At 41.6% G+C, this 17,171-nt stretch overlaps 1 protein-coding gene across 1 annotated transcript; it reads left to right on the plus strand.

Moving 5' to 3' along the window:
* Positions 1-10,197: 10,197 nt before the first annotated feature.
* LOC311184408 (membrane-spanning 4-domains subfamily A member 6A-like) lies at positions 10,198-16,689 on the plus strand (the record flags this gene model as incomplete). The annotated part of the gene is made up of 5 exons (XM_084254393.1): positions 10,198-10,417; positions 11,048-11,060; positions 11,612-11,810; positions 13,999-14,055; positions 16,378-16,689. The coding sequence occupies 5 exons, from the start codon at positions 10,198-10,200 to the stop codon at positions 16,660-16,662; spliced, it is 774 nt and encodes a 257-aa protein (XP_084110519.1). The 3' UTR covers positions 16,663-16,689.
* Positions 16,690-17,171: the final 482 nt, after the last annotated feature.

Below are 17,171 nucleotides of genomic sequence, written 5' to 3' on the forward strand. Positions count from 1 at the left end.
AAAAAATTTTTGATAGTGATTGTAAGATTTGTTTTTATGAGAATTTATATAGGCGCCATTTATAATTAGTCCTCTAGAGGTCAAAAACAAAACAAAATAAAACAACACAAAACAAAACACAAAGACAGACAAACAGATACAGAGATCTCTTGATATATATATTTAAAATTTTGGCCATATGTATATAATTTAAGAGATAGTTATTTTATTAATTTTTGTGACGTCACTGAGGTTTTTTAATGAGTTAAAAGCTAAAAACTGTGCAGAAAATAAGTATTTAATTTTAATTATTATTAAAGACCTTGGGCTCGAGACCACAACAATCAGGCAGTTTTATTAACTTTTTTAGATAAGAGAATATTTTTTGAGTTTATATTTTTAAGAAGTGATTATTTGGCTTTAGGTTGTCAATGTTTTATTATACTGAGAGCAAGTATATATTAAAACAAAAAAGAATACTGTTATTTTGATAACAGAAGAAGAGGGAAATTTTTACAGTTTGTTTGTTTTTAGGCTTTTATTAAAATTTGAGGTTTGAATTTAGCTCAAATATGTTTGTATTATTATTTAATTTTTTTTTTTTTTGGTTAATTAATTTTAACAAGAAATTTAACCTTTTACAGGTCCAATAAGTAAATCTAAAAACTTTTATTCAACCAATAAGCATTTTGTATAGCTTGTTAGCAAATTTAAAATAACTCAGTATTTTTTTTACTTAGACAATTTAGACTTTAAAATTTAAAAAAAAAAAAAAACATAGGGAAATAAAACCTTTTTCCTAGAATGAACCAAAACAGTTTAGTCCCCCACAGCAGGAAGGCAGTAGAGACTTGCCAGTGATCCCAACACTGGAGAAAAAGTCCAGGCAGCTGCTTGTTGAGATCAGGGGCAGCCCCCACCCATTCGTTGCAGTGGGTTTAGAATATCATTATAAAAACCTTTAGTTATATTATATAGTTATATTTAACCATTTTTTATTACCTTAGCAATAGTAAATGAACTTTAAATATTATTATTTAGAAATATTTTATTTATTTATTTTAAAAGAATAAATGGCCTAACCACATACTTAGAATCAGAAAACAAAGTTAAAGGCTGAGCAAAATGCTCAAGTGTCATAATGACTAATTATTTCAGCCTGCTGAGCAGAGACATTTTTAGAGACTTTTTGCAAAGGTTTATCTCTAAGACTATAAACTGCAAAGACTCCAGATGAAGAGCCATCAGTGAAAATGACCTTTGTATTGGGTACAGGTTTAGAATTAATAATTTTTGGAAAAATAAGTTTAGTTTTTTCTGCAAATTTCAATAATGGATGTTGACGCAAATGAAATTTAACTTGTCCTGAAAAATTTTGTATGGCAACTCCCCAATCATTATTATTTTGCAATAAAAATTTAAATTGTGTTTTGTTATATGGAATTATTATATTATTTGGATCTCTGCCAAATAATTCTCGAGACCTCAGGATACCTTTTATGATTAACCAGGCACACATTAATGGATATGCAGTGACCACACGTGTTTGTACATGTGACAAGTGCAGCCATTCCAGGATGCCGTCTTGCCATAAGCAAGCTGTTGGAGTATAAACAGTCTGAATAATTAATAAGTCCCAAGTTTTTGAATAATTCACTTGAATAACTTTTGCTTCAGATAATTTTTGTTTAACCAATTTAATACTCTGCAATGCTTCCTGAGTTAATTTACGAGGAGATTTAGGGTTTGAATCTCCCTGTAAAATTGCAAAAAGTGGATGTAAATTTCTAGTAGTAATTTTTAAGTAAGGTCTTATCCAATTAATATTTCCCAATAATTTTTGGAAATCATTCAAAGTCTGTAGTTTATCAACACGAATCTGTAAATTTTGTGACATAATGCAATTATTATATATGACTTTTCCTAAATAATTTAAAGGTCTATCTTTTTGAATTTTATCAGGGGCCACTACTAGGCCATATGTAGTCAATTGTCCTATGAGATGTTTCAATATTAGATCCGCAATTTCTTTCATAGGATGACTTAGGAGAATATCATCCATATAATGAACAATGTAGGCCTCTGGAAATTTTAACCTTGTCTTTTGTAAAGCTTGATCTACAAACTTTTGACATAAAGTAGGAGAATTTTTCATACCTTGTGGCAAAACCTTCCATTGATAACGTTGCCACGGTTTCTGAAAATTACTAGATGGAATACTAAAGGCAAATTTTTTACAATCATCTGGATGTAATTTAATTGTAAAAAGGCAGTCTTGAAGGTCAATAATAATAACATAGCTGTTTTTTGGAACTGCTACAGGAGAGGGCAACCCTGGTTGTAGGGCCCCCATGTCTTGCATTGTGGCATTTACCGCTCTCAGATCCTGCAATAATCGCCATTTGCCAGATTTTTTCTTTATACAGAAAACAGGAGTATTCCAAGGACTCGTAGACAGTTCCAAATGACCTTTAGCTAATTGCTCTTTAACTATAGTTTGAATAGCCTGGATCTTTTCTGAAGTAAGGGGCCATTGATCGATCCAGACAGGATTTTCATTTTTCCAATTAATTTTATCAGCATATTGTTGAGTTTCAATGGCCCCTATAAAAAAGCCTGTTCATCTATTACATCAGGGGTAACTAAAGACACTTGTAAAGATTCCATAATATCACGTCCCCATAGGGAAAACGGCAAGGCAGGAATCACATAAGGCTGAAACTTTCCTTTCTGTGACCCCAGTTGCCAAGACAACATTTGTGAGCTTTGAGCAACATTATTGGCCATGCCCAATCCAATCAGTGTAGAGGAAGAATTTAACACAGGCCAAGCCGCAGGCCAATCTTTACCTGCAATGCATGACCGGTCAGCTCCTGTGTCTAACAATCCCATAATTGGGTGTCCATTAATAATTAACTTTTTCAATGGTCTTTCTTTTGTAATATTTTGAGTCCAAGCAATCACATCTGTGGACCCAAAACCTTGTTCTCCTCTTTCTTCCTTCAAAATTGGGTTTGGTAACTTAATATAAGAAAGCACAAGAATTTGCGCAATACGCTGATTTTTATGAATTTGTATTGTTTCCTTTAAAGGTCTGATCATAACTTTAATTTTTCCAGTAAAATCAGAGTCTACAATGCCCGGAAGTACTTCAAAATTCTTTTTATAATTTGAACTACGGCCAATTATCAGCCCCACTGTTCCTTGGGGTAGTGGTCCCTTTAAGCAGGTTTCAATAGGTGTAACTCCATCGATGGCTGAAACAATAACATCAGCAACCGATGCAAGATCAAGTCCCGCACTTCCTGGAGTGCCTCTAGGTAATTCATGTATGGTTACAGTAGAGTCAGGCGCTTCAGTCGGTGTGATGTTGTTAGGCGCCGAGTCAGACCCTCTTTCGTTTACGGGGCTGAGGGCTTGCCCCTCTGAGAGGAGAGTTTTGTTTTTGATTCTTTTCTATTTGTTTTAATTTATGTCCATCCTTATGTCACTTACTGTTCCTGGAGGAGGGGTGTGCAGCCTCTTTGGTTTAGAGCATTTACATTGTTTTTTCTTGTTAAAATAATTTGGAGCCATAAGAGTATTCTGTGGCACGGGGTTTTGTTTTGGTTCTGTTGTCCTACAAAGATCAGCAAATGCTTCTTCAAAGTCACTATTATCCTCATCACCCATAACTTCTGCATATTCAGGATCTCCAGGGTGACAATCTACAAGTTCTCCTTCTGCAATAGGTGCAGTAGGGAACACAGCACCCGAATATGTTTTAGATTTATTGGCAAAAGGAACAGCTTCCTGATCACTACTTTTTTCTGAGATTTCTCCTTTCCATAGATCTGCTTCTGTAGTATCAACTAATAAATTTCTAATTTGTACCCATAGAGGAAAAGCCTGAACGGGCACCTGTGTAGGGCCGTTTTGAATATAAAATTTTTGAATTTCTTTTCCTACACGTATCCAATTTGTCAAAGACAAACTGCCCTCTTCAGGAAACCAGGGGCAGATTCTTAAAATAAACTCATAAAATTCACTGAGGGATCTGTTACTTATTGTCATCCCTCGGCTTTTCAACATGTGACTTAAAACTGAAAGGAAAAGTCCTCTATTTCTAGAGTAAGAGTGTCCCATAGTTATGGATTACTCGCCTTCTTTAACTGGTCAGCCTTTACCAGCGGGCCCGCGGCGCCCCGACGAGACTCCCTATCCTTCGATAATAAAGGAAAATATAAAAGTGAAGAGATAGCTTACCTAGAGCTCATTCCTCGCGAACACGTCTTCTTCTTAAGGAAAAACCTAGAGAGTGGATCGCTTAGAAAGCGAAACTAAAAACACTCAGCGATGCTCGCCTGACCGTACTCCTCGCGGAGTATTAGAAAGCCTTGGTATAGGGGTGACCGTATAAGCCCCGGTCTCGGACTCCCAAGGGAGACCCCACTAAACCGTGACGGCTTTCGCGGAACTGCAGGTACGAGCCCACACAGGCTCCGCGGCTCAAAAGAGCCTTGGAGCGCAAACACAAGCACTCACACTAACATACACGCAGGCACACAAAGCAGAGAAGGCCAAATCGTCCAGCTTCACAGAGCTCCCACAGTTTGGGACTCGGGCCCCACGTTTGGGCGCCAGCTGCCGCGGACCAGCCCAGCAGTGGCGGGAGATTGAGACAATCTCAGGGTTGAATGTGAATGAGCAAAAGGTGATCGAAGGAATTAGGGCGAGGGACAAGAAAGAATGACACACAGACACACTCAAGGGAGAGTGAAAATCTGAGTGCAATTTATTGAAAGCAATCTTCTCTTTTTATACATTTTTACAGTAATTACTTCATTGTGTTTTGCACAGTGTCTGGTTAATCATTTACCAAGGCATAAGTGCATATTGTGTCATATATCATTACATCTTGCTTATTATCTATCAAGAAATCAAGTGCAAATCAAGAACATTTCTTACTCTAATCTCCATACTGGAGGTTCACTCTAGCACATTTGCATTATGATTACATTGTTATTATTATTTTAGTATTATATTTTTCATATACTATTATTTATTCTTATACCTTTGTTTGGCTATATTATTTACTAAGTAATAGAATCAGTTTCCATGGCTGCATTCCTTTACTATGATCCTTGTTACTGGCAATGAGTAACAACATATTTTGGTGGTGCCTTAACAACGCCCAGGCCTAATTGTTCCAGTTATTCGTCATGGCTGAAAAGGTGGGAACCAAATTCCCCTCGGGGACTGCGTCTGTCTTAGGTTGTCAGAATTCACTTCCTGATCTTACCCGTCATTGACTGTCCAGTCCAGCGCACAGGGGCAGGGGGCTTATTATGCCACACTAGCACAGCCACCCAATTAATGCGAGATTGTGGCAATTGTCACATTGCTCTCAGGAGCCGCCACACTCCCCCTTGATGAAATCAGACTGTAGAGATAGGGAAGTGGCTGTTCTTTCAAATGCCCAAATCTCAACAAAAGATCACAAGGTATATAGAGAAATGGGAAAATGTGACCCAAATAAAGGAACAAAATTAATCTCCATAAACTAAAAGAAGATCTATGAATTCCCTGAAAAGATATTTGCACATCCATGTGATAACAGATTATTTACTGTATCTGAGAGGTGGAGGTAACCCAAATGCCCGTTGACTGATGAATGAATAAACAAAATGTAGTCTACACATAAAATGAAATATTATGCAGCCTTAAAAATAGAAGAAAATCCTATCTCATGCTACAACATGGATGAAACTTGGAGATATTTTTCTAAGTGAAATACATTAGTGACATACTGATAAATACTATGATTCCACCGATATAAGTTATCTGAAGTAGTCAAACTCAGAAACAAAGTAGAATAATGGGGTGATGTCATTCAATGAGTATAGAATTTCACTTTTGTAAGAAATTGAAAACTTCTAGACATCGGTCTCCAACAATGTGAATATACTTGTAAACTGAAGTGTATGAACGGCATTGAACGGCACACTTAAAAATGGTTGAGATGACAGACTTCATCTGATGTCCTTTTTGAAATCATAATCAAATGTAAAAATAAACTAACTTGAGTTACTGAAAAATCATACTTTTCTCACACACTTGCCTTTACACAGGAGTCACAGAAAACCCTTCTAAATCAGTAGTTCTCAATAGGAAACTGCAGCGATTTGGTTCCCCTTCCAACAGGAGATATTGGGCAATATCTGGTGACATTTGTGGTTGTCACATCTGGGACGGGACTGTGGCTGGCATCTGGTGAGTGGAGGCCAGGGATCCTGTTAAAAGTCTTACAGTGCCCCCTCTACCATGAAGAATCAGCCAGTCCAAAACGCCATGAGTGTTGCTTTTGAGAAACTCTGTGTTAAATCATCGATCAGCATGTATTATTGTTACATCTGTCCTTTTCCTCCCAGTTGGGTTGGCAGAGTCCAGACTCTAGAATCAGCTGAGTATGAAACAGAAGGTCAAGGCAGGATGGGTCCAAGCCAAGAGAAGAGAGAAATATCATGTTCAGGTATTACTGAAGCCAAAAGAAAATAAAAGAACGAGAGGGTGGGGTAAGGAAGGTGGGGTGTGGGGTCAGTATTGGGAGAGTAGATGTAGGTGTAGAGAGAAGACAGTAAATAAGGCACTTTGGCCCCACTGCGCTGTAGGAGTCCGTACCGAGCACTTTCTTTGCAACTTCTCCAAGTTCATTTAAAGTTATAATAATGCAGAAAGATGTCCTCTATACTGCCATTGAAATGACCATGCCAGGTGGAAAGGTGGGGAAGGTTGAGATAGAAAGACTTTAGTTGTCAATTAAAAAGCAACCACTTGCCTATGAAGACACTGATAAGAGACATGCAGTAGGTGAGGACAGATAAAACCTGCCTGTGCCAGGGGGGGCTTCCTTAATTAAAATTAACAAGTGGTCTTGATAGTGGGTTTTTGAAAAGTCATGTAAATAAAGGCACCAGATTCAAGACAATTTGAGAAGACTGTGGACTTCATGCCCACAGTCTTAAGCCTTCTCCAAAGTTTGGGGAGAAGCACCCAAGACTCTCACCCTGAGATTGGCAACTCCCCTCCCTGCAGGTGGATGGCCACCAGGAGCTCTCTGGATCAGGTTCCACCACTCTGGGTGCCAGTCCCCCTACTTTGCAACCTTCCATTCTTGCAGCCAATGAAAGTATATGCTTCTATTATTATAACATTGATCCCCCCTCTGAATAAATTCACATTGTGGTTGTACGCATTTGACTTGAGTCAAAGGTGAAACCTTCCCATTTTATGGAAATTAGCACTCTGGAGTTCCTGGATCTGATAAAACAAAAGGAAAAAAGACAAGAGAGGAGACCCTCCCTGGTGGCACAAGGGGTTAAGCCCCGCACTAGGAAGCAATCCTCAGCCTCTGCAGCACAAGCTCGATCCCCGGCCAGGGAGCAACCCACATGGTGCAGCAGACCTCTCCTGCCTCACCTGCCGCTCCCCTCAGCAGTGCGTTTCAGTCAGTCTGCCTGTTCTGCTCCCCACTCTATCTCTGGTGGATCTTCTCACCCCCCTGCATCTCTGGCCTGTACCCCAGCTCTTGTATGCATAAATAAATCTTTAAAAAAAAAAAAAAAGACTGGAGAGAAAATCTCTGCTTGGGTTGATGGATTCAATTGGCTTGATGGCAAATTCCACCCAAGCAAACATGGTCGTGGCTGTCCCCTTTTTGTCAAAGCCCCGGAGGAGAGCTGGACCACATGACTTCACTGGATGTTTGGACGTGATGAGGTGCAGGGCGTGATGGGAAAACACCATGGGCATTCTGGGGAAGGAGAAGGGACCAGGAGCCCAGGAGAGAGAGATGGAGGGTCTTCCGTCTCTTGTCCATCGTTTTCCTGGTCAGTCTTTTTCCTCTCTTAGATTCATCTCTAGAAATTAAGACAAGGGGATGGCATTCAGTAAATTGTGCCATTCTGAACTAAGTCAGCCTTTTAGATGGTATTTTTCAAGTCCTTTCCACTCCAGAAGAGTTAACACATGGAGTCAAGTGTGAGGGCACCAGGATGGTCCGGGCTATCTCCTGGGCACCTGCTGGCATTGCCCCAAGGAAAGGAGGAAGCTTGTGGAATGGAGTTGTTCAGCTGCCCTGACTGGCTCTGGCTCTGGCACTCTTGCCTGGCTCATCAGAAGCGGCATCCCAAGAATGCCCACCTGGGGTCTTGGAGGGGCACAGGAATCCACCATTTCACAAAAGTGCCCCAAGTAGGAATTTGTTAAATCCTCTCAGGTCTGGCTGAAACTTCCCTGTCTATGCTCCTGTTTCATGCTTCCACGAATGCCAAGAAGCTGTGTTCAGCCTGCTCAGAGCCTCGGGAATGGAAATAAAGAAAATATTCGCACATAACCAAAAAAGACTTGTTCCATGTTATACTATTGCTGGTGTCGGGTCTATATTTTTGAACATGCCTTGAAAACAGTACAGTTGTGACCACTGTTATGATTACTGTGGTTCACTGTATATTACTGAATATTCTCTCTCCCTATTATTGCTACTCTCAATATTACTGTGAGTAGAGACATTATTGAATGTTCCTTGGAAGCACTATAGGCCTTTTATAAATGCTCTCCCATAACGAACCTCCAGTGTTGACCCGGTTCCCTATTTCACAGATTAGAAAAGCAAAGCTCAGAGAACAGACTCACATAATAACAAAGCGCTAATAAGTTTGAGGGTGGCAGTTCACACATACATTTCAGTGACTCCATTGTCTTCCAATCACTAGTTAGTTTAGTTGTGATTTTTCTGAAGATGTTAGGAGTTTAGAAAAAAAGGAAGTGCAGGCATATTTCACAAATCAACAATCTGTTAAGTATCACATCCTGTACAGCCACAAACACTGAGCTAAGGAGGAGCTCATGACTTTCAGAAGATGAAAACAAGTAGCAAATTCTGACGGGACTGTATGAGAACCTAGCATTAAAATCTCCTGGGAGTTTCTGAGCGCTCAGCTGGAACCAACAGGCAGCTCCATCAAAGGCCACAGGTAAGCTCTGCTGAGAGACTTTCTTCAACTCACTTTCTCCCCTCTGAGGGGATGTTCGATTTGAAGTTCCTTGAGAGAAGTTAGGAGACACCGGTGTTTTGGAAATGAAGTATGCACAGGAAAGGAGTCTTGGGCATTGCCTGTGTTTGCTGTTCGCTGACTGCATGACCTAACCGCGTCCCTGGCCGTGCCATGGGATTAACAGGAGCCCAGCTCTTACCTCTTCTGCTGGTCTCAGGCCCTGTACCAATTGGGCATCATGGGCTGGGCATGGTGCAGGGAGAGGGGATCCAAGCTGACTGGCCATTCATGCCACCGGCAACCTGGTCCTTAAGATTGTCACGAGGGGGGCCCAGATCTTGAACCTATTGTAGACCACCAAGTCCTGCTCTTACCTCTGCATGCATCTCTGATACGCTGCTGTTTCCAGGAGGGAGAGGGAAGAAGTTGCACAGGTTAGTGGTTGTGTAGACTCAGTGATTGCTGGGGTCCAACCCTGGCTCTATGGCCCCCCAGTTATGCGAATGTGCCTGAGTAATAATGATCCCTGCAGATACTTCCTCACCATCAACTCTGTGCCATGCTGCTGTGCAAAGTGTGTATTATTTCCATTCATCATAAACTTTATGACTTTTAGTTTCCCTCTTTTAGGATTTTACTAGCTAATTTAACTAACTAAACATATAAGGATGAAAGATGTGATAAGATAAAATCTAGTAAAATGTGGTCAAATATCTAAGATTAACCCTGATAAATGGTATTACAGCAAGAAATGAGCAGAGCTCAATAGTCTGAACAGTAGCAGGTCTGAATAGGAAAAGGTTGACAAAGAGCAGTTAACATCACATGAAAAAATTCATCAAGCGTCTGGCAACTGAGTTGTTGTAGGTAGGACTAGGAGAAAAAGATTCAGACACATTCCAAGCTTTGTGTGACCATTTGTCTCTGAGCACTGAGGCCCCTCAAGACTTGTGGTGCTGCCTCTGGTGTGCTTCAAACAGATAATGAATGAACTGTGCCAAACACTACGGAAAAATTCTCAGGAAACCAAAGTTTTATCGTATTCACAGCTCCATATGACCGTCCTTACCTAACGGACAGAAAATGGACAGCTCTTGGTTTTTAGCTTGGGGATCTTGACCCGGGATCTCTGTACTTTTGAAAAGCTGAATTAATTTTCTCTTCCAGCATTGGCAACACCACCATGATCTCACAACCCATGGCCAATGAAAACTTTGTCATTCTCACACCCAGTGGCCTCAAGATCCTTCAAACAGAGAAACCCAAGGCCACCAGCCACAGTCAAGACAATGTGGCGAAACACCGAAAGGCAGACTTCAAGGTTCTGGGGGTAAGCCCGCATCAGGATGTGTCAGAGGGGGGTGTGGGACACATGGACAAGACCGTGTGTCTTGGGAGCCGCTGTGAGTGTGGAGATAGAGGCTCACGTTTACTCAGAGGGACTCCAGGTTGGTCCTAAGGCCAAGGGAAGCCACGTGGGTGGTCGTTTGAAGCTTGCTCAGAACTTTGCCACAGAAGAAGGTATTAAAAGTGCTTTTCTCCCAATTCAGAATATGAGTAATTGAGTTTTGTTATTTCCTTATTTTTGCAATACAGTACTTCTCTACGTTTTCTTTTTTTTTTTAAACCACTTTATGGAGGTATAATTGGCATTCAAAAAAGCTCTACGTCTATATCTTTTTTTTTTTTTACAAAAGTAATAATAGTAAATAATTATGTACTTTGCATACATTTTTCCTATGTGTTCACCAATTGCATGCTGAATAATAAGTTTTTGAAGGGAAATTTTCCTTTCCTGGGAATTACAGGAAAAAAATACATTTTTCTGCCCCTCTTTTCTCTTGAGAACAGAGGCGATGTTTACCTTTTAATGGCCTCTCTTCTTCTGATGTATGATTTATTAAAGGAGATACTGAATGATGGGAGGATGGGAGGAAGGACATTTCCAGGACTGAGAGAAAAATGTCAAACTCTGCTTTATAGAATTTTCTCTGCCCTTGTATGACCTGAGATGAGACCGTCTGTCTGACCAGGTTTCAGAATGTGGTAGGACTCTTCTCAAACATACAATCACATGAATTATTCAGGTGACATATGGTTTAGAAAATTGTGTTCATAGAGCTTTGAATGTCCGACATGGATGTCAAGAAGGGGAGGTTGGTCTAGTAAGACAGAAGTTCGGGCTCCTCCACTATTGGGACATGGGCTGAAAAGGCCCAGGAACTTGCCAGGGGGCCACGCTCCACATTGCGTTCTGTGGATTCTGGGCCGTTCGGAGAGTTTCCACACTGCCAGAGCTCAAAAGATGTCCCTTGCTCCATGAAAGGTAAGAGGAGAATTAGTAGCAATGGGTTAGGTGAGCCAAGGAAGAGTCTAGCACTCATCATGTGCTGGGAGCCACGAGTCATGGGCAGACAAGGGCCCCAGAGGTGGCAATACCTGAAGGTGAGTGCTCACTCCATCATCACGGATCCTAATTTATTCCTCCAAAATACCTTCTCAGAGTTCTCACTGCAGAACTCCTGCAGTGAGATAAAGGAAAAGGTGGGCTTTCCAGGATTCTCCCTGAAATCCGGCAGGAGGTGAAAATGCATGAGCAGCCTGGGAAAGGTGAGAGGTCCTGCCTCTAGTTGCCAATTTTCTCCCTTCTTTTTCCAACAGACCATCCAGATCCTGTGTGGGGCGATGGTATTGTGTTTGGGAATCACTTTGAGATCTGCTTCTTTCTCTCCATATTTTACCAAAGTGTTTTCCTCCCTGTTGACGGCAGGCTACCCGTCCATTGGAGGCCTGTGTGTGAGTAAGACGCTTAGGCGCACAGATGGGTGGGACGGGAGGAAGATGCTGAGAACAGCTCCTCACCTGTCACCTGGCTACCTTTCTGCCTGCCAGGAGCAAGGGCTCACGGTAGAACTTGTTCTCCTGTCTGTGGTCCAGGGAAGAACTAATTGTGGTGGGAGGGTAGAAATTGCCTGGTTGTTTTTTGGTTTTTTTTTTTTCTTTTTACAACAAGAATCTCTTTCTATTTTTTAAATTTTTAATTTGTACTGACCTTTTTAGTGTTTTGACAATATAAGGTCTCCCCCCACCCCCAGATGTAGTCACCATATCATTCCCTCCGCCAAAGCACCCAGCGTGCTCCACCTTAGTCCACTGTGTCCTTCCAGATACTTCAGACCTGACTCAGCTTGCAAGGGCTGGTTTTAATGTTTGTCTTTGTCTGACCCTTTGTTTGGTTTCTCTCTGTTTCTCCTGTTAAGTGACACCATCTGGTATTTATCTTTCTCCTCTGGCTTATTTCACTGAGTGCCATCCATTTTAGCTCCTTCCATGTTGTTGCAAATGGTATGAGCTATCTTTTTTGGTTGCTGAGTAGTATTTCTTTACTGACTCAATCATTTCTTTTGAAGATCACCTTACTCTTCACCTCTTCCTCTCGAGCTATGATAAGGCTGATGATTTCTCTCCAGGTTTAGGCAAAAATCCAAGAAGTAGATGCAGTTGGGAAGGTGTTTTCTACAACATACATGAGCATCAGTGGATGAGAACACACACAGAGAAACCCACGTGTGCTGGTGGGAGCTGTGGAGGAGGGAGAACTTTCATCACTGAGCACTTTGCAGGTGCTTTTTGCTACATGTAACAGCACCTAGGACATGCTGAGCACATGTCTCAGCTTTAGTGATGGCCTGGAAATGCCTCTAAAACAGCTTCCAGGGTGAGACACAGAGGAATTCAAGGGTCCTTTTCTCAGAGAACAGCTTTCTGTCCCATTGATGTGGAGGAGTCTTTCTCACAATGAACATTCTCATCCACAGATTTCCCACCAGCTTTCCACAAGTCAGCTGCTGTCAGCTGCTTTTCCTGCCTTGTTGCTTTCTCTGATCCATCCTGAACCCCACCTTTTCCTTTATCTGATCCATTTTTCTTTTTTTATTCATCAAAGTCAACATTTCATTTGAATTTTACAAGCTTTTCCCAAAAATCATTTTTCTGTCCCATCAAAGATACTGCATCACATTTAATCACAAAGCTTCTTAGGATCTTCTTGGCTTTCTCGGGTCACCCTAAATTTTGGTTTGGCTGATAGTGTCCTCAATTTTATACAAGGTGGAACATGCCAGAAAGAAAGTATCATTATCGCCCACTGATATGAGGGTCTAAGCTATCAACATGATGTGGCACTGATGGAGTCAGCCTTGATCAGGTGACCCACACGCATTGGCCAGGGTGCATCATAAGAAAGTGTTTTTCTCCATTCTCTTTTCCACACTCTCCTCTTTGCAAGCAAGTCACTAAGGATAGCCCAGACTTAGAGGCATCTGTCCTATATTAAAAACCCAGCATTTATTGAGTCAGACCTAAATCACTTAACATTGGGTCCTGTGGAGCTGTAATTTTTCTTCTTGTTTCATTCCATTGCCCGCTACCAAAGGATTTCTTACTGAGCTCTCCCAAATCTATCAGATAATTAAAACTCTAGAGAGTAGAAATAATTTCTTGAACTTTCCAAACGCTACTTAGAGGATTTTCTGCCAGCCACACTCAGCCTTTCTCTGTTCTCGATTATCATTCTACCTGGGAGCCACCAACTTGAAATGCATGTCTCTGTCTTCCTATATCTGTGAACTCCCCCCATGCTTTTTGCTTTTCTGTTCCATTGCATTGATGCTCTTCTCTGGATAAAGTCTAACCCCAACACTTTATTCTGCAATTTTAAAAAAAATCCTTTTTTCCTGCTTTGGAAGGTCCTCATTTGTCTTTTGGGATAGAGCTGACTCATATCTTGCCTTTTTAAATGCTTTTCTGGATGCTGTTGGGGCAAAAGGGACCTAGATATTTTAGTTGGGTCTTGTCTTACTGGCCATTGGCTGCTCCCTCAGGCTTTCCTCGTGGGAGTTCTCCCTCAGCACCACACTAACAGCATTGTAGCTGTTTCTGTTCATATAATCCGGCCTGACCATTTTCTCTCTTTTCCGAGTAGTTCATCGTCGCCGGATCTTTATCAGTCATCACAGAGAAAAAATCATCGAAAATCTTGGTGAGTATAAGAAACATCCCATAAAGTAATGGATTGAAATGACACATAGGGAGGGGGTTTTAAGGTCAATCTCCTCACTTGGCCGGGTTGAAAACTAAGTTTCAGAGAGTTTGGCAGAGTTGGGAGTTGAGCCTGGCTCACCCGCCTTTCTCACCAGCGCACATCTCTTGACCACTGTACCCTAAATCACACTGCACTCAGGTTATGGTGTTATGGCCTAGATCAGTATCCAGGTGTCTACTCCCGAAAAAGTCTGTCTCTTTATGCCCTTTGGGTGGTAAGCAGCCCTCAAATTTTGGTCTTCAATGATGAAAAGCTGTAGGGTTATAAAGGGGCCTATTTGCTGTGGATTCACTGCTTCAGCCCATCTGTCAAAATCCTTGAGAAACCCAGTAAAAATGTGGTTTATGTGAGGAATGATCTCTCACTTTTTACCTAGCTGATCTGAAAACTAACACTTTGTTGGATTTGAATATGAACTCCTGACTCCTAAAAGATGTCATTCACCATTTGTATTAGCTAAGAAAACAACTTCACTTGCCTTTAACAGGGAAAACCAGAGTGGAGGTGACAGGGAGAGAAAAGCAGGATTCCAGAGAGAAGCTTTTCTAACTTGCAAAATATCACTAAAACGTCACTGGATCCTATATCCCTCAAGTAGTTTGAGGTTAGGGTTTGTGTGTGAGAATGCCATATAATGCTCAGAGAGACAATTTGGAAACTTTGGCCACAAAAATCTTCCGAAGGCAGCAAGAAGTTAGAAAGAATGCCCAGGACAACACCACTTCATTAGAATTTAGAGGTGATTATTTCAACCCTGACCCCAAACTGCTAGATCAGTGCTGTCCACTACACCTTACCTGTGAAAAAGGTAAAAAGTGACTGTGCTGTCTAACAGGATGGCACGCATAGCTACTGATAACTTGAAATGTGGTTACTGCCATTGAGGAATTGAATTTTTTTAAAATTTAAGTTAACTTTAAATATGAGTAACCCATATGGTTAGTGACAACCATATTGAATGGGACAGTACAAGATAATGTTACTGGGTTTTTTTGGAGGGAAGCCGAGGGTGCTATTAGCCTAGAGAAGAATAATCCTTGAGCATCAAGCTCAAATACACAGGATCGGGTCTCAGGGTAGACACAGCTCACCAGAGTCCCCCGCCCCATGGTGACTGCTACTATGGTCACATGTTGGACCAGCCTTTATTGAGGCTGGAGAGTATTTTTCAAGAACAAACCTCAGTTACTCCCAGGAACCCATACTTGGGCATCATGACAGCTGCTGGCTATAAGAGGCCTATGAACAAGTGCTCTAAGTCTTTTTTTGGAAAATTGGAGTTTGGAGGAAAAAGTGCCCCAAAGCTCTCACTGCTGAGTCCCTAAAAAAGCATCCAAGATGAGATGAAGTGCCATTCTGATTTTGGCTGTTGGATGTGACCTGGGCTGTACCTAGCTATAACAACAGCTTCTGGAATGTTCTTAGCTCAGTTCCCCCTTCAGTGCATTGGAATAAAAAAGAAACCATTTCTGAGACTGCTGCACCTCCCCCTGCAGTGACCTTTAGGGCTAATGGCTTTCGCCACCGTCCCACGCTTCTCTCAACCCTGAGACGGCCTCATCGTCTACTGCTGTGCTGGTCCACGGCATGAGACCATTTTATGTATTCTCCTCACTTCATACAAGTAGAAACGAGACCCAGAGTGGGAAATTAAGCTGAAAAGCTGAATATCCAAGAATGCCGCAAGAGCCATAGGCAAAGCCACAGTTTCCTGACTTCCAGTCCAGCCACTTCCTTCCACATGACACCCTCCTTGGGCTTAAGTCTAGAACTCCCGCACGTCATCCATATCTGGTCCTGGATACAGCCTCCATCGGATGCTGGTCCAGCTTCCAGGCCGCGCGGGTCTGGGAACCATGTCCACCCTCATCTTAGCAGCATGCGTGTGCTTCTAAGGGAGAACTCATCTAAGGAGGAGGGATTTGCCTCACCTGCTCCTCTGTGGGGCGGATGCTTCTGTGAGGAGCTTCTGAGTAAGTTAGAAGAAAGACAACACCTGGCTTCAGTCACATCCTTTGGGGATGTGGCAGGCGCAGCGTGAGGGAGCCCCATCTCATCCAGAGTGAAGAGCTCAGGAGAGAAGACTTACCTTCCAGCTCCAGGGATGTTGCCAGGTGCTGGAACCTAGCCACAGAGTTCTAGGTCTGTCCATCTTAGACCTCCTGAAAGAGACACATAAGAATATGATTTTTTGCAAGGCTCTGGCCAAGAGATATCTGTTGCCATCTGGAGTGACCTCTGCTCAATATTTTCTTCCAGGTGTGGTGCTGTGTAGGTGCAAACATTCTGAGCTCACTCTCGGCGCTCGTGGGTTTGAGTCTTCTCTCTGTCAACCTGTCTGACTTGAGCCATCCCTTGAGGGGGTGTGAATTGGCCACAGACGATAGAGCACACGAAGATCATCATTTGTATTACGAGTCCAGCGTGTTTGACAACACAGACTGCTCGATGGGCCAAACCTTGCTGACTGTAAGTGTTTGTAGATGGATGTCCCAGTCTTACCAGGTTTCTGGATGCTTTCGCTTTTGTTATCTCTCCTTTTGAAAACCTAATTCTTGCCGGCTTGGGCATCTGGGAGAAGACCAGGATTGTGTCAACTAGAACATGACTGAGGTAAAGGGGCAAGGCTTAGGGGTGGAATGGAAGAGGAAATATCAACTAAGGCTGCTTATGTAAAACTAGACCTTACGGTGGAAAGAGTTGTTTAGTAATCAAATTGATTCTATCGTTAGAGGTATAAAATATGAATTTATCCAACCAAAAAACTATGTGTATGTGGAGTAGTGAATTAAGAATGGCTTTGTATTCTTAATCTTTCCATAGGAATCTTTTTTATTACTGTATTATTATTATTATAAAATTTTATTATTATATTTTTATTATTTTAAAAATAACTAGATTAAATTATTTATTATGTTATTTTGTTATAAAATTAATTCATAAATTCATTTCATTTTTACTGCGGTAGCATTGGGATAAAGCACTGTAGATGAGTCAGGGGAGTCGGCTCACACATCCTCCATATACGTCATGACCCCACACCCACCACCATA

Source organism: Talpa europaea (genome assembly GCF_964194135.1).
Source record: "Talpa europaea genome assembly, chromosome: 1".
Classification (NCBI taxonomy): Eukaryota; Metazoa; Chordata; class Mammalia; order Eulipotyphla; family Talpidae; genus Talpa; species Talpa europaea.